This window comes from Cariama cristata, unplaced genomic scaffold, assembly GCF_000690535.1.
Source record: "Cariama cristata isolate BGI_N322 unplaced genomic scaffold, ASM69053v1 scaffold25773, whole genome shotgun sequence".
Taxonomy (NCBI): Eukaryota; Metazoa; Chordata; class Aves; order Cariamiformes; family Cariamidae; genus Cariama; species Cariama cristata.
In genome coordinates this window covers 3,470-4,829 of record NW_009609312.1, presented here as the reverse complement: position 1 = coordinate 4,829, position 1,360 = coordinate 3,470, and the positions used below count along the sequence as shown (strand labels likewise).

General features: G+C 66.0%; 1 protein-coding gene across 1 annotated transcript in view; it reads right to left on the bottom strand.

Annotated features, from left to right (window-relative positions):
* Window positions 1-331: 331 nt before the first annotated feature.
* The window catches only part of ACY1 (aminoacylase 1), a 4,026-nt gene continuing 2,997 nt past the window's right edge, over window positions 332-1,360 (bottom strand). The window contains exons 11-14 of the mRNA XM_009697510.1: window positions 1,212-1,299; window positions 1,038-1,117; window positions 697-757; window positions 332-496 (exon numbers count right to left, since the gene is read on the bottom strand). Of these exons, the coding sequence (XP_009695812.1) occupies window positions 332-496; window positions 697-757; window positions 1,038-1,117; window positions 1,212-1,299 (394 nt within the window). The remainder of the gene's footprint in view (window positions 497-696; window positions 758-1,037; window positions 1,118-1,211; window positions 1,300-1,360) is intronic.

The window sequence follows — 1,360 nt, the reverse complement described above, 5'->3', positions numbered from 1 at the left end:
ACAGCCAGAGCAGCCGGAGGTGGCACGGGGACGGGGGCACCGCTGACACCGGGAAAGGCAGGAGGCACCCGGGTATGAGGCTCTGCTGGCATAGGGGCAAGGGGGACACAACCCCCAAGGGGGTGGCTGGGACTCAGGTTTTGAGGGCACAGCCAGGGCGCTCAGCACAGGCGTCACCATCACGCCAGCCCTGAGCACAGCCAACGTAGCATGATGCCAGCTGGGTCCCCGGCACGCTGGCAGGCATTTGCTGTGCCCACCCTCTGCCTCCTTTTTAAGGTCTTGTGTCCTGCTGCTTGGCACCCCCCGATCCTGCCCCTCGCCGAGGTGCTCAGCCCTCACCGGGCAGTGGGGGCACCGATGCCAGGGCGGGCAGGAGGCGGGCGTAGATGTCAATGCCCCGCAGGAAGATTTGCTCATTGAGGAACTCGTTGTGGTCGTGGAGCAGCACTGGGGTGCGGTTCATGGGCGAGAAGCCGATAGCGGGGTGTCCTGCCTGGGAATGGGCGAGGCTATGGGGTGAGGCTGGGGCTGGGACAGGCACTGCGTGCCCCCCCCTCTGCCCAGGGACAGCTCCTGCTTGGGGCTGCCGGTCTCACCCCGGATGGGGGACCCACGGGTGGGCTGGCATCGCCCTCACCGCTCCGACGTAGCCGCCGGATGGGGTACCCACGGGTGGGCTGGCATCGCACTCACCGCTCGGATGTAGCGGCTGTCGGTGGCAGCTGGGAAGATCTCGAGCTTGAGCTGCAGCTTCCTGACAAGCGAGACTCTGCGTCAGCATGGGCACGGGGACAGCTGGGTCCCCTGTCCCCCTGCCACCCCACGGGCAAAGAAACCACACCAGGAAGGTCCCTCAAAGCCCTGCAGGATGCCCAGTCCCATCCCTTTTGGGGGGGCATGGGGAGATGCCCTGACATGGCATGGAGCATCTCCTCCCAGCCCCTGCTATGACCCCAGAGACCCCCACGGATCCCCCAGCTCCCACCAGAGGATGTCCACATCAGGGTCCTGCCCTTCTTGGGGACACTACTCACATGTCCCTGCAGACCCCGCTGAAGGCTTTCCACCATGGGTCCGACTCCTCGGTGGAGGTGATGTGTTGGTCCATGCATTTCTGAGGGAGGGAGAGGGCAGGTGAGGGGCAGGGGGGTGGACACGCAGCAGGGAAAGGACAGACGTGATGCACCTGGGTGGCCGAGACCCCTCACCTGGTGAAACTCATATGTGACGCCATCCCCAGCACCACGGCACCACACAGCCACCTGCTCCTCGAAGGCCTGCGGCACAGACCGGAGGAGAGGGTGTGAGTGGGGCACCCCCCGACTCGCTCCCCTCCCAGTTGGGGCTGGGGGGGAAC